The 21088-nt window shown below is 39.0% G+C and overlaps 1 protein-coding gene across 3 annotated transcripts in view; it reads left to right on the top strand.

Annotated features, from left to right (window-relative positions):
* Nucleotides 1-21088, top strand: part of ABCA6 (ATP binding cassette subfamily A member 6) — a 59963-nt gene that overhangs the window by 21244 nt on the left and 17631 nt on the right. For all 3 annotated transcript variants that reach the window (XM_043585119.1, XM_043585120.1, XM_043585121.1), the window contains 15 exons: nucleotides 1070-1128; nucleotides 4959-5069; nucleotides 5472-5647; nucleotides 5859-5978; nucleotides 6235-6373; nucleotides 6901-6991; nucleotides 7911-8050; nucleotides 11482-11598; nucleotides 12548-12731; nucleotides 13119-13285; nucleotides 15599-15732; nucleotides 16498-16635; nucleotides 19238-19345; nucleotides 20255-20428; nucleotides 20643-20756. In XM_043585119.1, coding sequence (XP_043441054.1) covers nucleotides 1070-1128; nucleotides 4959-5069; nucleotides 5472-5647; nucleotides 5859-5978; nucleotides 6235-6373; nucleotides 6901-6991; nucleotides 7911-8050; nucleotides 11482-11598; nucleotides 12548-12731; nucleotides 13119-13285; nucleotides 15599-15732; nucleotides 16498-16635; nucleotides 19238-19345; nucleotides 20255-20428; nucleotides 20643-20756 — 1972 coding nt within the window. The remainder of the gene's footprint in view (nucleotides 1-1069; nucleotides 1129-4958; nucleotides 5070-5471; nucleotides 5648-5858; nucleotides 5979-6234; nucleotides 6374-6900; nucleotides 6992-7910; nucleotides 8051-11481; nucleotides 11599-12547; nucleotides 12732-13118; nucleotides 13286-15598; nucleotides 15733-16497; nucleotides 16636-19237; nucleotides 19346-20254; nucleotides 20429-20642; nucleotides 20757-21088) is intronic.

The raw sequence follows: 21088 nt of genomic DNA, 5'->3' as shown, positions 1-21088 counted from the left end.
AATTAGGGGGCCACTAATGATTTCAGTATGAGGAGGTTCACTAGAATAGTGGGTTCAGAGTGATCGAGGAGGAAGTGAGAAAATGGACATGGAAAGAATTTGCTATTTTTAAAAAAATTGTAAAACATTTTTTCATGTTTATTTTTAGGAGGTGGGGGGCGGGTCCAGAGAGAGAGAAGGAAACAACAGAATCCAAAGCAGGCTCCAGGCTCTGAGCGGTCAGCACAGAGCCCACTGCGGGGCTCGAAGGGGCTCAAACTCATGAACCAGGAGATCATGACCTGAGCTGAAGTCAGGCACTTAACCAACTGAGCCACCCAGGTGCCCGGAAAATATTGTTTTTAATAAGACGAGGAGAGGAGCACCTGGGTGGCTCAGTCGGTTAAGCATCTGACTTCAGCTCAGGTCACGATCTCATGGTTCATGAGTTCGAGCCCCGAAACAGGCTCTGTGCTGACCGCTCAGAGCCTGGAGCCTGCTTCTGATTCTGTGTTTCCCTTCTCTGTTCCCCCCTGCTCGCACTCTGTCTCTCTCTCTCTCAAAAATAAATAAAGATTTTAAAAAAAAAAATTTTTTTTTAAAGAGGAGAGAAATCTGATTGTATCCAAAGCAGAGTACAGGCCAAAGAGAAGCTATCAGAGAGGAAACTATAGAAAATGCAGGTGACAGAGGGTCTGATGAATGAACAAGGTTGAAAGGGGTGGGAGGGGATGGGAGGGCATGGGAGAGGGTGAGAGGGGAGAGTTAAAGAGTGCAGATTAACGAGCTGATTGTGTACAGAATAGAAAACATCCAAAGACAGAAGGTGAGAACCATTCTAAAGTGTTCTGCTTCTCTAAGCAAAACATTAATAATTTAACTGTAACTTTTCTAAAGCGACTTTTATTTTCTCTCTTGGGGAAAATGCTTACTCAAAAGCAAGTCTCTGTCTTTCTGAGCAGACTGGTTATAGCATCCCTTATTTCACATAAGGGCGTTGGTGTATCTGTCACTGTGACTGGGGTTGTTCCTGACCTCTGCTGCTTTCACTTCTGCATTGGCTGAGTAAACACCACTTCTGTCATTGCAGAATCAAAAACGTCAAAAAAGAATATACAGGAAAGTCTGGAAAAACAGAAGCACTGAAAGGTAAAGAGAAACGTTTCATTGTTTCATTGACTTCTTTATTGCAAAAAATGGGAAGAATTCCATGTGAGCACATGCACACGAGCAAAACAGAAAAAGAAAACAGAATACAAACAAGCTAACTCCACCATTTGGAGATTAACTGTGATTGAGAACTGGCTATAAAATCCTTCCAGGTGTTTCATGGATTCACTAATTTACAGGAATAGGGCCATGCAATGAAAGGTATGATTTCACTTTGGTTTTAAAGACGGCTTGCTAAAAACAATGTTGTATTTTATTTGCACTGTGAGGAAAGACCATCTAGACGTAAAATTGATATATATATTTTTATACTAGCCAGGGAATTTATATAGTTTCTATGTGCTGGTGAGATTAACTAAAACAAGGTGAGTACAAACTGGGGATTGCTGGAGGGGAGGTGGGCGGGGGGATGGGTTAAATGCGTGATGGCCATTAAGGAGGGCACTTTTGGGGAGGAACACTGGGTGTCATATGTAAGCGATGAATTACTGGCATCTACCCCTGAAACCAAGACTACACTTTATGTTAATTAACTTGAGTTTAAATAAATAAATAAATAGATAAATAAATAAATAACTTGAGTTTAAGTAAATAAATAAATAAATATTAAAAATAAATAAAACAAGGTGAGTAACCCCATTGACCATGAATGAAATTTCACAAGTGACCATCTCCACGGCAAACACAGTTAGAAGTTTGAATGAACCAATGCATCTGATACTAGATTCTGACAAATAGTTTTCTGCCACAAATACTTAGGTAAGATCCAAGTTGGTGGCCTCATTTTATAGAGGACAGCCTGTGTTTATTAGTAATGACTTTTAGGAAGAATGTGACTGATTTTTACAAGAGACGGGAAACCTGAGAAGTTACAAGAGAAGAGCCAGAGACCTTCCCTAAGGTTCATGGTTGTCTGTCCAGTGCTTTAGTATTGCATTTACTTTTTAGTCCGTAGTGTGCCTTAACTCAGTCTCACTTATCCTTCTGAGGTCATTTCTCACTTTGAGAATTTTCTGTACCCGTGTCAGCAAATTTGTTCTCCGCCCCGCCGCCTACCCCCAGGTTTTTCCCATCCAATACCATCTCGATCTGTGGTTTCTTTCTTGAATTTTCGCCAAGGATACATGGAAGTCTTTTTTAAATTTGTCATTTCAGTTTTCCAGCGTGCATTATGAACCACTTTTGTACTCGTCAATAACCATGAACGACTTTTTACAACATCTTCAAAAAAATTTAAAAATTAGAAGTGATGAAAATCACTGCGTAGAAACGCTATATGAAATCAACAGTTCCAGGGGCTCTTGGGGAAGTAATGGGGAGTTGCATGCTCTCAACCTTCTCCCCTCGCAGTTACTTCCTGTAGCAACTTTGGAACACCTTTGGGAACACGCTTTGAAGTCCTTACCTGCAGCCTGGCTTTCAGTGGCTAAATGGGATTCCCATGTGTGGACACCTCAATTGACTGACACTAGTGAATGAAATTTGGCTTGTTTCCAATTTTGTCCTTATCATAAAAAGAAAAAAAAAGCACTAGGGGGTGACTGAGTGGCTCAGCAGAGGCTCAGGTCCTGATCTCAGTTCCATGAGCTTCACATTGAACTCTATGCTGTCAGCTCAGAGTGGCTTTGGATCCTCTGTCCCCCTTTCTCTTTGCCCCTGCCCCACTCGCTTTCTCTTTCTCTGTCTCAAAAACAAATAAATTAACATTAAAAAAACCCCACCATAATAAGCCTTCTTGTTTAATCATTGTGAATATAATTGTGGATACAAATTTCTAAAAGCAGATAACTCAAAGGGACTATATTTTTAAGATTTTTATGCATATTTCAAATCATTTCCCTCCAAGGTTATAAAAATGTATACACTTGTGGGAAGAAGCAATAATTAAAAGCAACAGCAGTAATAATAGGAACACTTAACGTTAGATGACTTCCATGGAAACAATGATAAGTGAGTTACACTGACTTTTTCACTGAATCCTGTCAGATAAATAGTATCTCTCCCATTTTGCAGATGAGGAACTGAGGCTTGTATTTCTTTTTTTCCAGCTAATATGGGTCAGTTCCAGGATAGAGATCATCAGTTTTCTCTTACTTTTGAAAACGTCATTTTTTCCATTTATAAACAGTAAATGTAGGGGCGCCTGGGTGGCGCAGTCGGTTAAGCGTCCGACTTCAGCCAGGTCACGAACTCGCGGTCCGTGAGTTCAAGCCCCGCGTCAGGCTCTGGGCTGATGGCTCAGAGCCTGGAGCCTGTTTCCGATTCTGTGTGTCCCTCTCTCTCTCTGCCCCTACCCTGTTCATGCTCTGTCTCTCTCTGTCCCAAAAATAAATAAACGTTGAAAAAAAAATTTTTAAAAAAAACAGTAAATGTAAAACTTGTTAATTTGCTTGTTTAGTTCTCCCAGTATTATTTATTAATTAATTCATCTTTTTGATGAATTTAAAAGCCTGTTTCATTCATCTTTATTTTTTCTGTTTACTTTGGTCCATCTTAGGCTTCTTTTACATTCCCTAGTCAGTGTGTCCTAAAGCAGTAACATATTATTTTATTTTATTTTTTTTTTAATTTTTTTTAACATTTATTTATTTTTTTGAGACAGAGAGAGACAGAGCATGAACGGGGGGAGGGCCAGAGAGAGAGGGAGACACAGAATCTGAAGCAGGCTCCAGGCCCCGGACTGTCAGCACAGAGCCCAACGCGGGGCTCGAACTCACGGACCGTGAGATCGTGACCTGAGCGAAGTCGGACGCTCAACCGACTGAGCCACCCAGGCGCCCCCTATTTTAATTATTATATTTATCCCACTGGTGTTACTCTATTACTAACATATTACTTTATTATAGTTCTCCACTACTAACATATTATTTTAATCATTAATAATTTTAATATCATGTGGCCAAGACTAATTCCTTATTATTCTTTCATTTTCCTTAATTATTGGAGCTTATTTTTCCAATGATTTTTAGAATCTTTGAAACGAATTATAAGTGAGTGTTTTAATGGATTGGATTACAATAGGAAGAATTTTCCCTTTACATATAATTCTTATTCCTAGTACATTTAATGGTTGAGTAAAGTGAACCTCATAGTGTTTAGTTCATCCAAGGTCATCCAGGTAGAAAATGAACGAACTGGAATCCATCCCAGTTGTTAATTAATTTCAATAATGTCTGAAAGTAGGTCACAAATTTAACTGAAGGAACCTGATCTTTTAGACTTAATGTATTATAAAATTCTTAAGAATTTCATCCAACGACTTTCCAAAACAGAATGTGGTTTTCACCTGGTGGTAGAGAAAACAAACAAAAAATAATAATGGAAAGGATTCTTAGGTGAATGACTTTCTTCTACTGACCTGTAAGTGCAAAAGGTTTGTAATGAAAGAATAGAAAATTTATAACAGGGGAAAATATAATTTTTGGTTGATGTATTTTAAAAGGTAATTAATGTCATGAGAAATGTTTATCATTTAATATTTGAAATGTAGGCTAGAAAAGAATACAGAATATGATCAAAATCTGTATATATATTTACATGTTCACATATGCACATGCATATACAATGGAAGTAATTGTGTTCCAATGTTAATATTTGAAATTGTAATTAACTTGGTCTTCTTAGGTGGTTGTATGCATTTCCAAATACTGTACAGGAAGCATGTTATTTTAGCAGCCAGGAGAATATTGGATAAACTATTGAAAGACTTGAGAATATCCAACTAAAATTAATTTTTTGTTCTATGTTTAGAACCAAGCCCTTTCTAACGCCCTCTTATTTTTAATGTTAATATTCTATTCTAAAAACAGACTTACTCCTTGACATATATGAAGGTCAAATCACAGCAATTCTGGGTCATAATGGAGCTGGCAAATCTTCATTACTAAACATCCTTAATGGATCGTCTGTTCCAACAGAAGGTGAGCAAAAAGAAATTTCTCAAAGGCAGTATGTGCAGTGATAGAATGAGGTCATATGTTGCCTTTCTTATTTTAAGGTTAAATTTGACTGTGTAAGAGCAAATACTGTTTGTTTATCTAACATTGCTTGCCAGACTCCATGATTTTGAATATACCTCATGTTTCCCAGGTTTTCGTGAAAAGCATTATCCTTATTCCATTGTTATGTGATATTCCAGGGAAAATATAGACCACCCTGAACATATATTTATGTTAAGGTTAATCCAGAGTTGTTGATAACTTACAAAGTCATTATTTTAGATATTTGTGGACATAATGCCAATGTTTTCCTATAGAAGATCTTAAGCATTAATAAACACTCTCTCTTCCCAATGTTAAATTATTTTTAACTTCTGTGTTTAGGATCAGTTACCATCTATAATAAAAATCCCTCTGAGACACAAGACTTGGAGGAAATCAGAAAGATGACTGGCGTGTGTCCTCAATTCAATGTTCAATTTGACATCCTCACGGTGAAGGAAAACCTCAGGCTGTTTGCTAAAATAAAAGGGATTCGGCCACAGGAGGTAGACCAAGAGGTAAAGGAGCATGCCTTGGATTAACAGGGTAAATTTGCCAAGCTAAATCATGACCACAGAATTCCCCTCAGGGATTTACCTACCCGGTCAGGAACAAAATTTAGGCAAAGAGGTCCTAGTAAAAAATACAGATCGACTGCTGTCGTGGACGGTTAAAATCGTATAGTCCGCATCATCTTGGATTTTAAGTGTTGTGTGTTTTCTTGCGTAGGTACAAAGGATTTTATTAGAATTGGACATACAAAACATTCAGGACAACCTCGCTGAACATTTAAGCGAAGGACAGAAAAGAAAGCTGACCTTTGGGATTGCCATTTTAGGAGATCCTCAAGTAAGTGTGGCGATGCGTGCCGTGGAATGTGGACTGAATATTAGTAAAAAGTCGGGGTCTCCTTTGACCCCTAAAAGTAGCAGAGGTGTCATTGTAATGTGTCAAGAGAGACTCCGCTGGTAAACTACGATTGCAAGCATTCTGGAACATAAACGCTGGGTAGTTATTATTATTTGCTATTTACTGTTCTCCATGCTACCATGTGGAAATAGTTACTGCAGGAGAGAGAGATTTTATACGTTGTCATCCTCTGTAGATTTTGCTCTTAGATGAGCCAACTGCTGGGTTGGATCCCTTTTCAAGGCATCGAATGTGGAGCTTCCTCAAGGAGCACAAAGCAGGCCGTGTGATCCTCTTGAGTACCAATCTCATGGATGAGGCTGACATCCTGGCTGGTAATTGTTGGTGTTATCTCAGTATTACGATAAAGAATTGGGGAAAGGTGTATCTCTAGGGCAAGCATTGTGCTCCCGTGACCTCGGCGAACCTTCCGTGTCATGGCCGTCTGGGGAGTCTAATACCCTATAGAACTCCACACCGACTGGATTATGACCGCTCATGAAAAAAAACCGTGATTGTTTTAGCTTTCAATGAGTCTAAACGTTGAAATCAACATATGTGGGGTTGAAACATATCCACTTATTGTTTGGCCTCCAGAATAGAAAATGGGCCACTGTAATTTCTGGGAATTTTTTTTTTCAAGAATTATTGGAGGGCGCAGACATAGACTAGAATTCAGAATTTCATTTTAAATGCATCAATTTTAATGGGTATTTCAAATTTTTAAAGGCGCATTCAATATATTCATTTCCTGTGGAACACTTTTCCTTTGGAAATCTGAGCTTTGGTTCCTCACCTGTATTTTCTAGTGAGGGAAAAAATGACTCCCAACATCCTTTCTTTCTTGCTTCTTTTTAATCAGATAGAAAAGTGATCATGTCCAATGGGAGACTGAAGTGTGCAGGATCTTCCGTCTTTTTGAAGAGAAAATGGGGTCTTGGATATCACTTAAGGTAAAGACCTTGGGGGTAGATTGGATGTACGCATATCTATGTTTTCAATGCTGTTATATCAAAAAGGCAGACCATTATGAGGGCCAACTGTCCTTGTGCTCCATATTTGCCAAACTAGTGACTAGTGCTCCCCGAATGTTTTTCCTGTCTCCTTGTATCTCCAGTAATGCTAATGATATGCAAAATTGCAAGATTATAAGCCCAGGCTGACAGCTCCCAAGAGGGCTGGGCCACTTTCCAGGTACCTGCTCTGTGCATCCTAAAGGCATCTTCAGCCTCTGTCTTCTTCCCACCCTCCACTTCCCCCCGGCTGATTCATACAATCCTGGAACATAGTTTCATTCTTTCATTGGGCACAAAATGAAATAGTTTCAGAAGCTAGTATCAAACGTGGGAATAAATCTGGAGGCAGAGAGGAAGAGTACCGTGTCTAACCAGAAAGTGTGTCTAGGTAAAAAGAATTAAAAAAAAAAAAAAACCCAAACCTAAAAACCTTATGCCCAAACAAAACACACACATAGGCCAAACCTCTCTGTTAGTCACTAATTCCCGATACCTGCACAGTCTGGTGTAGTAATTATTTTCCCTAAGCAATTCCTTCTGCCTAATGTTCTCACCTGTCTCTGCTTTTCTTCCTACTGGAAGTATAGTTTCAATTACAGCATGTATTTGTTTGTCTATCTGTAGTTGTTCTGAATTTATACACCTTCTCTGTATAGGTCATAAGACTTGTCAAACTGATGGTATTATTATTATTATTATTATTACTTCTGTTGTGATTATTATTATTTTACTCATTTCGTTTGTCCCCTAAAGCCAAGTAAAGCGGTACTCAAAGGCTAGGTATTCAATAAAAGCTCTTCTTTTGTGACAGCAGTAGAGAAAACACAAATCAATGATCTTTTCTTTTAAATATTAGTTTGTACAGAAATGAAATATGTGATCCAGAAAAAATAACATCCTTCATTAATCATTACATCCCTGATGCTAAATTAAAAACAGAAAACAAAGAAAAGCTTGTGTATACCTTGCCTGTGGAAAGGACAAATAAATTTCCAGGTAACTTTAGTACGATTATAGTGGAATGAAATTTGGGAACAAGTCTTTACCCCATTCTTACAGTTTTCATTATTTAAGTGGATTTGGATTTGGTTTCTCTGAAAAGCAGAACTCGAGATGAAGACTTTAGTGCAATATGTTTGGTAATTGATGTCTAGAAACACCAGCAGGAAATGGGACATGAGAGAGGGAATGGAAGGAAGCTAGGGAAGTTTGCATTATTGAGTAGGTGTTTGCAATAAGAATGTGAGATATAATATCACTGGCATAAATAAATGAATCGACGAGCAAGGGCCTCGGAGTTATGTCACCAGAGGGGTGACAAAGCTGAGGTGTTTATTCACCGCTCCCTATCCTTCATCAGTGAAGGGTTGCTTCCAGGAGCATTACGTTTCTAACCCATATGGCTTGTGCTCAACATGAACTCAACATACTTCAGAACCCAGAAAAAAATGCCATCAGACAGGTGTTAATACGCAGATTTACTGCGTCTAAGTGAGTACAGAAGAGATAGGGGTGGGGGCATCGGGGTGTCTGCTATAGATTCCCTTTTGTATTTTAATTTCATTGTGCATAGATTTACTTTGCAGGAAGAAAAAAAAACCCGTAGTTTATTTGTTCCACAAAAGTGTTCCCCCTGGGTTCTGTGTGTTGGGTAGCAGTCCCAACCTAGGATTTGTTCCATAAGTAATTCTAATAATCGCTAACTCTTTCTGCAACGTTTACGGCGGGTCAGGCACTATTCTACTAGTTTTGGACATATCAACTATTGAGTCCTCACAACTATTCTATGAGGTGGGTGCTAGAGTTTTCCCTGTCTTAACAATGAGGAGATATATCTCAGTCTTTTTTTATTTAAGCAGCTTCCCTTTTGTTTAAACATTTAGCTTATTAAAGGTTTAACTCTCTGCGGGGCTGATTTAAACAGACTCATTTGGGTGACTGGATCTTATTAAGCAAATACTCAGGAATTCAGATTTAGTCTCACCTCCCAGATAAGGCAGCTCTCTGTGTCCTTGTAGGAGCTGGAAGATGATGTTCTCACATCCCCAGGCTGTACTATGTTATTCTGTTCTGGGACTAACGTCCAGTGAGATACAACTAACCTACCTTCTGTTTTGGTTGGGGAAGGAGAAGAGTGAGTTATGTGCTGACCCCACCATGAGAACATGTCACACCAGAGTCCCCGGCCTCTGCAAGTCCAATGGCACACATATGTCCTGTACAAAATATGGAAGAGATAAATAATACATATTTATTGGGAACTACTAAAGAAGAGACACTTCTCAAGGCACTAGTGATGCAGAATTAAATAAGACATAGGAGTCCCTACCCTCACAGAGCCTACATTCCATTGGATGGGGAGAAGTGGACACACACAATAAGCCAAGCTATGTTACAATTTTATAATACAATAAGAAACAAGGCCATATGGGTTACAAAGATGACGAATGTCAGTCTGGGGTTTATACAGTGTCAGAAGTCCCAAAGAAGAAAATGATCAAAAGCATTCCAAGCAGAGGAGGGAAAGAGATGTTGGAGTGCAGTGAGTGCAGGAGGACACTGGCAACTGGGGATGGGTAGGGTTGTAGGGGTAGATAGAGGCTCACTCATATAGAGCTTTAGAGGTTGTCATGTGGTGTTTGAATTTTATTTTAAATGTACTGAAAAACCACTGGAAGTCGTTAAATGGGGGATTGATGTGATGTGACTTATATTTTCATTCTCGGGCTATACAAGAGCACTCTGGATATAGAGGAAGAAGAGTAGACATTGGGAGACCAGCCATGTGACGGGTGAAAGATGATGATCATTGGGCTACCATGGTACTGGTTGAAAGACGGATAAAAGTCGGTGGATTTGAAACACACATATATTTTAAGTTTATTTACTTATTTATTTTGAGAGAGAGAGAGAGACAGCATGAGCAGGACAGGGCCAGAGAGAGAGGGAGAGAGAGGATCCCAAACAGGCTTTGCACTATCAACGCTTGAACTTAGGAAGTGTGAGGCCATGACCTGAGCCAAGACCAAGAGTCAGGCACCCCTGAAACATATTTTGAGATAAAGTCAAAGAATCTGGATGTTGGCCAGTCTGTGGAGCATGAGGAAAAGTGAAAAATCCAACAGGACTTCTAGAATTTTGGTTTGAATCACTGGGTGGAAGGTGGTGTCATTTATTGTCAAATGAGGAGAGAGACAGTTGGATAGGATGAGAAGGAGGAATTGACGTTCTGTTGTAGCAAGTTTGCTTTGAGATGCTTTTAGACTTCAAAGGGGAGAGGTCAAGTGACTATACATTTGATTATAGGATATTGGACATCAGAGAACACTCAAAGTAAGAATTGAACTTGCGAATCATTAGCATACAGATGGATTTAATGCAAAGGGATTGGATTTGAGTGTATGGAAAGAGAAGGTGACCTCGGACTGAGCCCTCAGGACAGAGTAGAGGAAGAGTCAGAGAATGGTGGAAATCAAGAGCCCCCCCCCCCCCACCATGAACTTGAAGGAAAAACAAAAGAATATGTACATTTTTACTAACTCAAAGGGAACAATGTTTGTAGAAAGAGGAAGTAGTCAACAGCTGTGAATGTCACTGAGCTGGACCAAGACAGAGACAGAGAAAGAGATGGAGCAGGGAGAGTTAAAAGAATTTTTTAACAAAGCTTTTGTCCATTGACTTTAAAACGTGGAGTCGCTGATGGTCTTGGAAAGAACAGCTTCTGTGGAAGGATAGGGGTAGCATTTGGATTTGAGGAGTTCAGTTCAATAGGATGTGACAAACTGAAGGTGGTAGACAAATCTTTGAGCCATGGGTACACGTGTGTGGTGGGGGTGGGGGAGTGGAAGGGGATTAGGTTTTTGTTGTTGTTGTTACTTGTCTTTATTTACTGGATGACTTTACAGCATTATGCTTGCTGTTTGAGATGGCCCAGTAGATGTAGGAGAAATTGATGATACAGGCCAGAGAAGGGGAGACGATTGCTTTAGGAAGTCTTCAAGATGCCCGAATGGGATGGAATTGGGAACACAAGTCAAAGAGGTAGCCTTGGTGGGAACAGCTATACGTCTTCCACCCATACAGAATGAAGACCCAGAATATGGGTAGAAATACACATTGATTTGTGGTGTAGAGGGGAGAAGATAATGTTCTTTCTGATTGCTTGTATTTCTTCAAAGAAGTATTCTGGAATTCATGAACTGAGAATAGAAGGTAGAGTACAGATGGTTTGAAGATAGAGGGGAAGGTTCTGACATACTCATTTCAGAGAACATTCTAATAAAATGTTGCTTTTGCTTACTGTGATAATCCAAAGACATATATTTTCTGAACAACATTCTGGATCATCTCCTAAATAAGCATTAGTTTACTGGGTTTTGTTATCAATGTGGTATTTAAAATGTATCTATTCCCATCTGTTGCCTTAGACCTTTTCAGTGATCTTGATAAGTGTTCTGACCAGGGTGTGATGAGTTATGACGTTTCCACATCAACTCTGAGTGACGTCTTCATGAAACTGGAAGGAAAACCAACTATCGAACAAGGTAGATTCGTTGTATAAATAACAGAAACTCAGTTTCCAAATAATCATGTATTCATTTAGTATTTGATAATGTCTTATGCATGATTTACACTAAAGAATGTGAATAATTCCACATTTGACTCTGCTGTTTGGGAAAGGCTGTCATTATTTTCTAACATCACTACTAGGACTGAACACAGCTCCCTTCTTGGAATATACCAAATTTCCCTTTGCGGACAACTTGCTTCCCATGTCAGCAGTTTTCCCCCATCCCCCAGACGCTCGCTGCTTCTTGGATATGTTGAGGATGTGAAAGTGTCTTGACCAAGGTCATGAAGTCTGAACAGATGTCTCCCCAAAATTGTTCTTAGCTTGTCCGTGTACAGAATTCCACCAAGGTCTTAATGGGGAAAAAGCTAGGATCATCTCCTATGTATTTTGATGGGTGATAATAATAAAAGCAGTCATTTATGGAGATGCTATGCTAGAAAATTGGATCAATGTGTGGATATAGTGCATTAGCTTTCTACAATAGCCTTTCCCCCAAAAAATGCGATTGGCATCATTTTACATAGGAGAAAACTACACCTAAGAGCACTTGAGTGATTGGGTCCCAAATAATCATACTTCTTAGCCAACATATAGGCATCAATGATTGGTTATTTCTATGGAGAATATTTCTTGAGATCCCTCAGAATATTGTTACAAATGGAACCTTCTATGCCTTATCAAAGGCTTGGCATAATGAGGTCACCCTTTACCGAATGCTTTTTTGGGTATGAATTTAGTTATATTTTATCACTCAGTTCATTGAATGTGGATGTCATAAATATAATTCGTTTCTTATATTGTTTCCTTTGTAACTATCATAAAACAATTTTTAATGTTACTAAAAAGAGAAAACTGTGATGCCCAAGGATGGCATTAATCATGTGTTGTGTGTGTGTGTGTGTGTGTGTGCGTGTGTGTAGATTTTGAACAAGCAGAGGTGATAAGAGACACAGAAAGCCTACATGACATAGAGCCAGCTTGGTCTTCTCTCCCTGAAACGCGGAAGAATATGAGCGACTTGGGCCTCTGGAAAATGCAGATTTGCGCAATAGCACGGCTCCGTTTCTTGAAGTTAAAACATGGAAAGAAAGAGCTTTTGACCTTGTGAGTATCAGAGCACCGCAGTTTTGTTAGTGAGTTTCAAGAGAGGGTTGAGTCAGAAGAGAATTTAAAACTAGAATATGGTACCCAACATTCCTGCCAGAAAATGGATAAATACAACATTTCATTTTACTGACAGCAGTAGAAATGCCTGCATGGCAGCACTTGATTGGCCTTATACATAGGTCTGTTTAATTTTCATGGTTTGACAGCCTGGTGTTTATACAGCAACACCTTTTTGTACTGTGAGGCATGCTAAGGTCTGACTTTCAAAATTTTAGTGGCCGTAATCATGGCTGGCATAGAGTTGGCACCCAACAAATATTTGTGGAATATCTGGCGGCAAATGAAATTGCTACAGATACATGGTTATTTTTTCTTTATTGGTAGACTCTTGGTATTTGGAATTGCAGTGTTCCCGCTGGTTGTGGAAAAGATACTTTATGCCATATTATTTCAAAAGAGTGATTGGGAATTTAAACCTGAGCTGTATTTCCTCTCTCCTGGACAACCCCCCGAAGACCCTCGTACCAGCTTGTTGATCATCAATAACACAGGTGAAGAGAAACACAAGACTTTAATCCAGAACTGAGTTATTTTTATGGAGAGGGGAAAAACACCAAATCGTAAGACAAGAAAATGTGCACTTAGACTTCATTTATAGAAAACAGCTGAGGAACTATGCATATTTGCTCTGATTTTGGAGATGATAGTGATGGTGGGATAAGACAGAAAGAATGTGGGTCACTAGTTAACCTAGTTCAAGAAGAACTACCTGCCTCCCCGACTGCCCCAAGCTATTATGTGAGAGGGAAATAAACTTATGTATTGATTGAACCACTCTATTTGAAATCTCTTCGTTGCAGCAGCCTAACCTGTTCCATAAATATTATACACACTGATTGACATGAAAAGAAACACTTTTATACCCTATGCCCCTCCAATAGGATCTAGGAAGATTCCTGAAGACGGCTTGGTACCCAGGCTCTTATTTATTCTAAATTGTGGGTAATTGGTTTTGTCTAACTTCTTATTTAACTTTGAGGAAGCTTTTGTTTCTGCCTAAGATGTCAAACACACACACACACACACACACACACACACACACACACACACACTCAGCATAGGAGTCCTCTCTTGATGAGTAACCCAGTCCATTCCAATATTCATATATGTCTGTGACCTGGGGTTATAGGTTCTCCTCTTTAAACAAAGGTGGCCTTTTAATTTCTGTTTCTCATTCTCTTTTCAATTTTGGTTTTAGAAAGTAAATTTTATTCACTCTGCTGCCTTAAAATGGGAAGTCTTGCTACTGGTGTATATTTTATTTCTAAGATCCAGAAATTTTCAGGCTACGACTGCCAGCCTATTCATTTTTGTCTTTCAGCCTATTGTTATCTCATGTGTAAAGCTTCCTCTCCAGTTGTTCTAAGAGCAATATACTTGGATTAACTTGTTTTATTTTCCTTCCCTGGACTCAGTTGTGAGGTGTTTTGTGATTTAAGTTTGAGGCTTCTATGCCGTCTTGTTCCTCTTTTCTCAAAATACGATGCTTCTTGGTAAGATGTTCATCTTTAAATCAAAGAAGCCCTGTTTGCCTAAGTGAATGTGGGTAACCGTTAAGGTTTCCTTCCTCAGGTGACTGTGGAAATGGAGTGTTACACTCTCAGGATGCATGGAAAGCTTATTTTCTATGTACACGTTTCCTTTCCCACCTGGTGGGAATCCTAATTCATCTGGGGCTTGACCCAGATGAATTTTCTGATCCCAGAACGCCTTCTGAGTCCCAGTGTGAACTCCATTTCAAAGTCCAAATGAGCAAAAAATGAGAGTCCCCCCTTTTTTCTTTTTCCATTCCATCCTGTCCTTTTAATTGTCTGGAGTTACTTTCAATCTTGCCCTGCGGTTTTCCCCAAATAGTATCTCTTAACAAGTAAATCTGGGGACTTGTCTCCTGGGGACAGCTGCTCCGTGTGGAACATGGGAGAGGACTGTGGGCACTTTGTTTCAGGTGGGGTTGACCGGTTAATGAGCATGACTGTGGCTTCAGAGACCACTTTGCCCCCTTGAATTTGTCCACTCTGAGTTTAGATATCCTGGAAATTGGTGTTTCCTTTATAGTAGAAATAGGCTGTGGGTTTTTCTCTGTCAAACAAATCTCATCTGCTTTCTTCTTTAGGGGCATATTAAAAACTTTGGTCTGATAGTGGCACTCTTTTCATTTCTGACATATATATATATATATATATACACACACACATATATATAATTTTATTTTTATTTATTTATTAAAAGCATATTAACGTATTTTATATTTATACATATTTAATATATATTAATATATTATATAAAATAGATCTTAATTTATATAATTTAAAATATAATATGTACTCCTGAAATATGTAATATATATATATAGGTAATAGATATGTACATAAAATATACGTATATGTTAACATACACATAGTATATATTTACTTTTCTGTTTTTTGAAGAATAAGGCAGAGAGGGAAGTATTATTATTATTATTGGACATTTTAGGCTGGCTCATCTGAAGTACTGATTGTATTTCCACAAATTATTGAGTTCAAGTGTATTTTTTTTTAGCCAAGAGTCATAAAATAATCTTGTTTTAATAGTTACATGTTAACTCGCCCTAAAAAGAATTGTAAAGCTAAGTCATCGCAGCACAAGATTTGATAAATAGGAAACGGTAGAGTGGGCTAATCTTATTATCGTGATGCCCAAAGAGACATGCCTTCACATAATGTTGTGTACGTATTGACTTTAAACTGTGTTGTGGTTTATTTGAAAGACTTGACATGTATGTTCTTGTGTTCTGTGGGCTTCTGTTATTGATTTCATACTAGAGTCAAACATTGAAGATTTTATACAGTCACTGAAGCATCAGAATATACTTTTGGAAGTAGATGACTTTGCAAACAGAAATGGCACTGGTGACCTGTCATACAATGGAGCTATCATAGTTTCTGGTAAACAAAAGGTATGTTTGCTTCTTGTCTCTTGCTTTTACTTTTATGAAAAAAAAGACAAAAACGAAGCGCTACATTTTTAACTGTTTTAAAAACGGCATCAACCCAGCTAGTACACTCAACTTGATTTAAAAGCATTTGGGGATCATTACTGAATAAACTGTGAAATGTAAGTGAGCTTTTGTAAAACATTTCCTATCTTAACTTTGGAATTAGATGATTTCTACATATGAAAGTAGCTAAATGTAATTGCATTATTCGGATTCAATAAAATGTTAGACCTTATAATCACCAACCATGACTTTAAGGAATCCCATTCAATGCCTAACTACCCTAAAGATGTTTTTATGTACAGTTGACCCTTAAACAACATGGGTGTTAGGGGCGCCAAGCCCCTGCACAATCAAATATCCATGTATAACTTTTGACTCCCTAAAAATTTATCTCCTTAGAGCCTACTGTTGACCAGAGCCTAACTGATAAGATAAATAGTCGATTAGCACATACTTTGTGTGTTCTATGTATTATATACTGTGTTCTCGCAATAAGGTAAGCTAGAGAAAAGACAATGTTACTCAGAAAGTCATAAGGGAGAGAAAACACACTCACACTACTGCATTATATTTATCGGAAAAAAATTCTCGTGTAAGTGAACTGTGTAGGTTAAACTCGTGTCATTCAAGGGTCAACCGTATTGAGAATATTAATATGAAAGCGTTTTTGTTGTTCTTTAGTGATTTGGAATTAGCGTTACTTTGTCTTTGTTTTATTCAAAGGATTATAGATTTTCAGTTGTGTGCAATACCTTGAGGCTGCACTGTTTTCCTATTCTCGTGAATATTGTTAGCAACGGACTACTTCGAATGTTTAATTCTACACAAAATATTCGAATTGAGAGAAGCCCATATCCTTTTGTAAGTATTGGATTTACTCATTCTGAACAATTAGGAATTTGGCAAGCAACCAGTGTGTTCCCTCTTTAGCTTTTAGATATTCATAATTGTTAATCCTAAGGTGGGTTTTTTTTGTCCTAACATTTTAAACATCGTATCTAACAAAATAACAATTTGTTTTCTTGTTATTATCAGGGAGTGCTCATGGGGGACCTTTTCAAGACTTTGTCATAGTCTAGAGAATCTCCTGCAAAGATACAAATTTGATTGCAGAAGTGTATTGGAGAGAGTGTGAGTGAGGGTGTGTGTGTATGTGTGTGTGTGTGTGTGTGTACGCTAAATCGGAAATCAAGAACACTTTTAAGACAGCTTTAGAATCTTGCAAATCTCATATAATTTGTTGGTGGACCCCCATTGACTAAATGGATAGTAGCTGGATCTGAAGGAGAATCAACCAGTTCTTGGGCTATCTGCCTCCTGATTAATTCCTTCGTCAACCCGTAGTTGCTCTGCATCCCAGGGGTATCTGATGTGCACAGGCTACATTTCCGCGGCTCCTTGTCAGTTGGCCATAGCCTGGATTTGGACAATAGGAAGCAGTAGTGGGAGAGCAAGAGGGCCCTGCAGCAGGGGGTCCAGTCTCCAGTCACATTGCTTCCTTCCTTTGCCCCTCCAGCCCAGAAGTGACGGTGTCTTCTTGCTTTATCATCCTTGTTGGCTTCTCTGCTCTGTCCACCCATGTAACCAGTGCATGATTGTTTTCTTTCTAAGTACTGAAGGTGGTAATGGTTTTCTGGTCAGACTTTGATACTCAAGAGGGATCTCTTAAGAGCTGACTCAAACTATTTCAAGCCAGGAGACTGGAAGCACAAAAAACAGGATTCGAAATGGAGCCACCGATCAGTCGGTTAAACATCTGACTCTTGATTTCGGCTCAGGTCATGATCTCACAGTTGTAAGATCGAGCCCCGGGTGCTCTGGACATAGAGCCTGCTTGAGATTCTCTCTCTCCCTCTCTCTCTGCCCATCCCCCAACCGCTTCTGCTCTTTATCTCTCTCTCAAAAAAAAAAAAAAAATGGAGCCATCAAAAGGGGAAGCCCATTTTGTGACAAAGGGGTTGAATTCAGTTTGGGCTTCTCTGCGTTAGTGGTGCTGGGGGTACGTGCAAAGAGAAGATGGACAGAATATACTTGAGAGGCCAGCGATGGACACATGCATCTATGAGTGAAGCCACCACTAACTGTGAGAGCCAGCACAGTGCAAGAGTAGGGTGGTCTGAAGGGAACACTCCAGAAAGTAGAATCAACTGGCAGTAGAAAGAGATAGATGTTATCCCCTCTTGATCTTTTAGTTTCTAAATGTCATTACTTGTTTATTCAGGATCAGAATAGACAAGGCCCCAAGGTTCCTCTCCTAGGCCTCCCCAGCGGCACATACCTTTCTTCTCTCGGCCGTTCTTATGAAAACAGTGAGGCATTTTCCCACCTGGTGAAATATTTGAACGGATGGGCAAAGCCCCTCAAGCCTTAAGTAAAGTGGAGAGTGGTAGAATTATTTTGAGTTAGCCTACCGTACCGCTGAACTGAATTATACCCAAGAGGCAGGCCTGTACCCTGCCTGAGCATAGACCCACCCCAGGCAGACACTGGTTTGGGGACGGCAACTCAAAGTTCATCTCCTGGCCCACTGGCTTGGTGGCACGAAGGGCCATCTTCATCTTCAGAATACATCTGACTAGACGCTGGTGTCTTCACACATCTATCACCGGGTTTGCTGAGAAAGACGTGCGACTCAGAACGGAATCATCTGTGTTTCCAGGATCGTAATTCCCAAATGATTATTTTTGGTATCGTGGCCAAACCACATAACATAAAACTCGTCTTCTTAGCCATGTTTAAGTGTATATAGTTCAGTAGTGTTAAGTCTATTTGCATTATTGTGAAACAGATCTCCAGAACTTCTTTGTCTTGCAGAACTAAAACTTCATCCCCATCAAACAAGAGCAGCCCATTTTCCCCTTCTCCCAGGCCCTGCTAATCATCGTCCTCCTTTCTGTTTCTATTAATTTATTGCTACTTTTTGATACCTGATATAAGGACAATCATGTAGCATTTAGTTTTTCGTGACTGGCTTATTCCCTTTAGAGTAATGCCCTCAAAATTCATCCATGTTGTAACATGTGACAAGATGTCCTTCCTTTTAAAGGCTGGATAATATTCCACTGTATGTATATATACCCCACGGTGTTTATTCCTTCTTCTGTTTGATGGACATTTGGGTTACTTCCACGTCTTGGCTATTATGGATAGTGTTGCTATGAACATGTGTGGGCAGATCTCTCTTAGAGACCCCTGCTTTCATTCTTTTCGATGTACACCCTGATGTGGGTCCCGAGTTATATTTTGCTTCTTGTTTTCTTCTAGAAGGTGAAGCCTCACATTAAATGATCGGACATCGTTTCCCCTCCCACCTTCATGCATAGATGTTGCTGAACTAGACATACACTTTTATTTTGATTTTCTAAGACTTCGAAAAGCGTATTCTGGATGATAATTAGCGTTGGTTCCTTTCTTTTTTTTTTTTAAACATTCACCAGTTTAAAGTGCCTTTTTTACATTTCAGAATTACGTGTTATTCTGGATTGGGCTGCCAGAAGGTTCCATGTTCTTATTTTGGGTGGTGTGCAGCATGTCCCCTTACATCTCCATGAGCAGTGTCAGCGATTACAAAGTAAGAAAGGGGGGTGGGGGGAACTGCGGGGACTTCAGAAATTGTGTTCTAAATGGTGTGTGTTCAAAATGTTTCCCTGTGAGGAAAACATATAAACATGCATTTAATTTAGATAGTATAGTTAAGCGTTATTTCTATCAAGTCAGAAAGTTTAGTTCCAAAACACAAAGTATCTTTTACTTCAAAATTTCAGGAAAAATGCAATAATTTTACAGGGACTCAAATTAATGTAAACTTTCAAAGGGGATTATTATACGACTTTCGACTGCGTTATTTCCCAAGGAAAAGGAAGAAATCGTTGATATTCACGCTGAGGACCAGATTGAAGACTTATGTACCCTTTCTACTGTGATAGACACAGATATCTCTTTGAGACCCTGCTTTCAATTCTTCTTGGTGTAGACCCTGAAGTGGGCCCTGAATTATATTTGACTTTATATTTTACAAAGATAAAATTTGTGGTTGTATTTGTATTTGTTCCTGTCTGTGATCCAAAGCAAAACAGTTAAATCAGATTTAGCCAATGGGCCAGGTGAACTTTGAATCACCATCCCTATTCTGAGCCTGGAAGTCCCAGAACATACTTGGGTAATGGGTATTGTCCTTCAGGTCACAGAACAATATCTCTCTTGAAGGAGGCCTATGCTTTGATCAGTATGAGATCTGCTTTTCTATTCATTAGGCATGTGTTAAAGTGGGAATCTAACCTATAAAATAAAACATGTTTTCACAGTGGCCGCCATTATGGAATTGGCTCTTTAGACCTCGGGTTCTAAATAGTATGTGCAAAATTAAATTATTAGAAGATCTACAATGACTTGATTCCATTTATCTTTAAAATCTCCCCCAGTGTGTTTGTTTTGGATTTGGATTTCAACTGAATCTGTGTATCTCCTGTTTTCTCATCAGAGGAGAGCTAAGTCCCAGCTATGGATCTCTGGCCTCTACCCTTCTGCCTACTGGTGTGGGCAGGCACTGGTGGATATTAGCCTCTTCGTTTTTCTTCTCCTTTCAATGTATTTAATTTTCTACATTGCAAATATAACGAGCATTTATATCACAAGTCGAATTGTGTTTGCCCTGGTAAGTGACACACCATATAGACAATATCTTATAAATTATAACGCTTGGTATTTTCTATAAGGAAGACATACGCATTTTCATTTTGTCATCAACTAAAACCAAAAAAAAATTCAAAGTGCATGTGCAATAAGACATTTTAAAAGATTTGTAATTTAATTTTTCCCTCGGTTAATACTTCAGGGTTTGACCCTGATACTGTTTGTATTATCTTCAGGCTGTGATTACGCTTGGTTATGCAGCTTCACTGGTCTTCTTGACGTATGTGATATCATTTATTTTTCGCAAGAGGAGAAAAAATAGTGGCCTTTGGTCATTTTGCTTCTTTATCGTAAGTACACGTACAAACCTATTGATAGAGAGAGTTATTTTTTAAACTTTCACTGTCACGTTAGATATGGTCACCTTTGCCTTGAGAAATGGGAAAAAAGTAATACCTTTCGATTGCACTGTAGAAAGGAGAGGAAATGTTACATGTTTCCGAGTCAGTGACCTTCCTGAAGAAGTCACGTACAACCCTTTGATTAGCATTTCTGGAGAACCTTACAGAAGACCGGAAGGGCAAGGTGCTACTATTGAGTTTATGGGTTCTTCAGAATACAGGGCTCCCTGGTGACATTAGAACAAAAAATGGCTTTGTAACATTTGTCGGCGGAAATGGAC

The sequence above is a fragment of the Prionailurus bengalensis genome, chromosome E1 (assembly GCF_016509475.1).
Source record: "Prionailurus bengalensis isolate Pbe53 chromosome E1, Fcat_Pben_1.1_paternal_pri, whole genome shotgun sequence".
Classification (NCBI taxonomy): Eukaryota; Metazoa; Chordata; class Mammalia; order Carnivora; family Felidae; genus Prionailurus; species Prionailurus bengalensis.
The sequence above is the reverse complement of the archived record's forward strand: the minus strand, read 5'-3'. Positions and strand labels throughout refer to the sequence as shown.